The following is a 3,795-nucleotide window of genomic DNA, read 5'->3' as shown; positions in this document are numbered from 1 at the left end:
TTTTAACGAAAAGATGATCAACATAAATGAAAGTATTTTCGACCAGCATGAAAGATAATTTAATTTGCATAACATAAAAATTCTCGATCGAAATGTCAGAAGTTTGAAATCGGTACCCCAAATATTATTGAATTTAAAAACACAAATGTACTTTCAACTCTATCAAAAGTATGTTTAGCTCAATTAAAAAATATTTTCAGTCACAAATATGCTTCCTCTCACGATAGTCCTTTTTTTTATTGTTAAAAAACACTTTGTTCCTAAACAATCATGAAAGCAACTATTTTAGTTCTTAAACTTTAGTTTGTCACAAATTTAATTCATGTAATTTCAATTTTATAACAATTTGATATATATACTTTTAAATTTGTAACATTTTAACCTAATCAGGAAAAGTTGTGTGTCTGATTTTTATTGTGGAAAAATTTAGTATTGATTGCTTGTTAACTCCCACTTACTTCCTAATAAATTTATCAGCTGAGAAATTCTATCCAATCCTAACAATAATTTTCACTTTACTGAACCTCAAAACCACTAAAATTAAATCATTACACATAAACTATAATTTAGGAACAAAAATATTGTTCTTTTTCATGAGTGTATGAACTAAACACATGTTTTCCTTCCATTTTGGAACAATAACTTAAGGAAAGATGTCAAAAGTAAAAGCAGCCATACAGCTAACCAATCATACACAAAACAAAAGCTCTCTCTCTCATTGACAAAGTTAACTTTGAGTCAAGGGAAAAGCTTAATATGGTCAAAATTGGAACAAAAGGAATTGCTTGTAATTACCAAAGGCGGCTTCACCAACCATCACCAACTCCAAGTTTTGAACTTTTCAATATAATAGTTCCCACTCAAAACCACTTCTACTTTTCACTTATAATACAAAAAGCACATAGATTTGCCTCCTACCCCCAAAACCATATCTATATAAACCATTTCCCCCTCTTTCAATCCCTCAATAGCTTCTCTTTGGATCTTTCTCTATTTAGATATGGCTTCCAATGCCTTCGTTTCTCTCTTTTCAATGCTTGTTGTTTCTCTTGTTACTAAGTTCATATTCCCCATGTCTCCACTTGCTTTTGGAGTAACCATCTTCCTTGTTCCTCTCCTTACGTATATCATCTCTTCCATGGCCTTCTCCTCCAAGCTTCCTCCTGGCCCTCTCTCCATTCCCATCTTTGGCAATTGGCTCCAAGTTGGCAATGATCTCAACCATCGCCTTCTTGCTTCCTTGTGCAACAAATTTGGCTCCATATTCCTCTTGAAGCTCGGTTCCAAGAACCTCGTTGTCGTCTCTGATGCCGAGCTTGCTAGCCAAGTTCTGCATGCTCAAAGTGTTGAGTTTGGCTCTCGCCCTCGAAATGTCGTGTTTGATATCTTCACTGGAAATGGTCAAGATATGGTGTTTACGGTTTATGGAGACCATTGGCGTAAGATGCGAAGAATCATGACTTTACCGTTTTTTACGAACAAAGTTGTGCACAATTACAGTGGCATGTGGGAGGATGAGATGGACTCTGTGGTTCGTGACCTTAAGAATAACAAGAAGTTTCAATCAGAAGGGATAGTTATTAGAAAGCGTTTGCAATTGATGTTGTACAATATCATGTATAGAATGATGTTTGATGCAAAGTTTGAGTCCCAAGACGATCCTTTGTTCATTGAAGCAACTCGATTCAACTCAGAAAGAAGTCGGTTGGCACAAAGCTTTGAGTACAACTATGGAGATTTCATTCCATTGCTCAGACCCTTCTTGCGAGGTTACTTGAACAAGTGTAGGGATTTACAGAGTAGGAGATTGGATTTCTTCAACAAAAACTACGTTGAGAAACGAAGGTATTAGAATTGTCTATTACATTATGACCACTTTTGTTATTTCAAGCTGAAGTGTAATTGACTAATGTGATTGATTTTATTAATGTCTAACAGGAAGATAATGGCTGCCAATGGAGATAAGCACAAGATAAGTTGTGCCATGGATCATATCATAGACGCTCAACTGAAAGGTGAAATTAGTGAAGAGAATGTGATTTACATTGTGGAGAACATCAATGTGGCCGCTATAGAAACAACACTTTGGTCGATGGAATGGGCGATAGCTGAGTTGGTGAATCATCCAGAAATCCAACACAAGATTCGGGAGGAAATTGCTAACGTCCTAAAAGGAAAGGAAGTGACTGAATCTAACCTTAATGAACTGCCATACTTGCAAGCAACAGTCAAAGAAACACTTAGGTTACACACTCCAATACCATTGTTGGTACCACATATGAACTTGGAAGAGGCAAAACTTGGAGGGTACACCATTCCAAAGGAATCCAAGGTGGTGGTGAATGCTTGGTGGTTAGCAAACAACTCCATGTGGTGGAAAAATCCAGAGGAGTTTAGGCCAGAGAGGTTCTTTGAAGAAGAAAGTGGAACAGAGGCCGTTGCTGCAGGAAAAGTAGATTATCGATTTTTACCATTTGGAGTTGGAAGGAGGAGTTGTCCTGGAATTATTTTAGCAATGCCGATCTTAGGACTCATTGTTGCCAAGTTGGTTTCAAAGTTTGAAATGAAGCCTCCAAATGGGATGGAGAAGATTGATGTCACGGAGAAAGGAGGACAATTTAGTCTACACATCGCAAACCATTCAACAGTTGTTTTTTACCCCATTAGTGCTTAATTTTCCTACGATGAATTTCCCATAATTTTCTCTTCTTAGATTGAATTAAATTAGTTTTTATTCTCATGTTGTTTAAAATCAATCTCAATACAAATTTATTCTTCGCAAAATAGCTAAACATACCATTCCAATCTTCAATAAAGTTAATCATTTTTCAGTTTCATCTCATATCTTTTAATTTAAATTTTGAGATTCATCCTTATTGTACACATTTTTTCTCAATCTTGCACTCATGTACATGAAAGAATGTTATTAGCAACCAACATGAACATAACATAACTAGCCTAATGTATATATTCTCGATTAAGAAATTTAAAGTTTTATATCTCTCTCATTTCATTCTCGAACTAAAAAAAAATATTTTTCTTCTATAAATAATTTTATAAAGTACATCTCTATATTGACATGACCACCAAACGAATGAAATGAGATTTCATATTATTGCAATACTAAAATATTTTCCAATTAAATATACTAAAAGACTCAAATATATTCTTCCAATTGGTAACTCCTTTAATTTTCTGGCTCCATTGATTCACAAAAACCTCACCATACTTTTCTCCCACCAAGAATTTAAAAAAATTTAATTCATCGCAATGAATTTCCCTACTTACTAAATTAAACATTTATTTTGCATATCTATAATCTATAATCTATAATTTATTAGAAATGGATAAATGAAGAAGAAACTTTTTTAGACAATTTTATCCTTGTGAATTTTTATAATACGTAAATTAATCTTAAAAGCAAAACCTACACATTCACTAATTACTCTATTTCCTTCCACTACCCCTTTTCCTCTCTCTCTCAATGCCTCATACCCTCACCCCTCCAAAATAAAGAGTCCAGAGTGTTGCGATGTTGAACATCAGCTATCAGTTGCAATAAGACTTTTTGGACTTAAATAACACAATGGAATGATGAATAATATCTCCACATAAAATTGGCAATTTACCAAAAAGAAAAAGATCCCAAAGAAAATATTTTGCCTAATAATTTAAATAAGGAAATAAATATTTGTAGAGTTAGCATCTTGAGTCACAACATCTAAGACAAGTACTCATAGAGACATTCTGAGACAACCAACAAATTGTCCAAGTGGCAAATGCCATGAAACTTAA

At 34.1% G+C, this 3,795-nt stretch overlaps 1 protein-coding gene across 1 annotated transcript; it reads left to right on the top strand.

Annotated features, from left to right (window-relative positions):
• Positions 1-897: 897 nt before the first annotated feature.
• LOC120079603 (cytochrome P450 CYP73A100-like) lies at positions 898-2,837 on the top strand. Its single transcript, XM_090314496.1, has 2 exons — positions 898-1,845; positions 1,939-2,837. Exons 1-2 carry the CDS (start codon positions 1,001-1,003, stop codon positions 2,672-2,674), a joined length of 1,581 nt encoding a protein of 526 aa, XP_090170622.1. The 5' UTR covers positions 898-1,000; the 3' UTR covers positions 2,675-2,837.
• The last annotated feature ends 958 nt before the right edge of the window (positions 2,838-3,795 follow it).

The sequence above is a fragment of the Benincasa hispida genome, chromosome 6, assembly GCF_027475165.1.
Source record: "Benincasa hispida cultivar pf3 chromosome 6, pf3_genome.v1.1, whole genome shotgun sequence".
NCBI lineage: Eukaryota > Viridiplantae > Streptophyta > Magnoliopsida > Cucurbitales > Cucurbitaceae > Benincasa > Benincasa hispida.
Note: the sequence above shows the minus strand (reverse complement) of the source record. Positions and strands in the feature narration are given on the sequence as shown.

Bases quoted from the DNA above. Each gene is read 5' to 3' on its own strand.
- LOC120079603 (XM_090314496.1), top strand. From the start codon at position 1,001: ATGGCTTCCAATGCCTTCGTTTCTCTCTTTTCAATGCTTGTTGTTTCT. The intron at 1,846-1,938 runs GTATTAGAATTG...AATGTCTAACAG, and splicing joins AACTACGTTGAGAAACGAAG to GAAGATAATGGCTGCCAATG.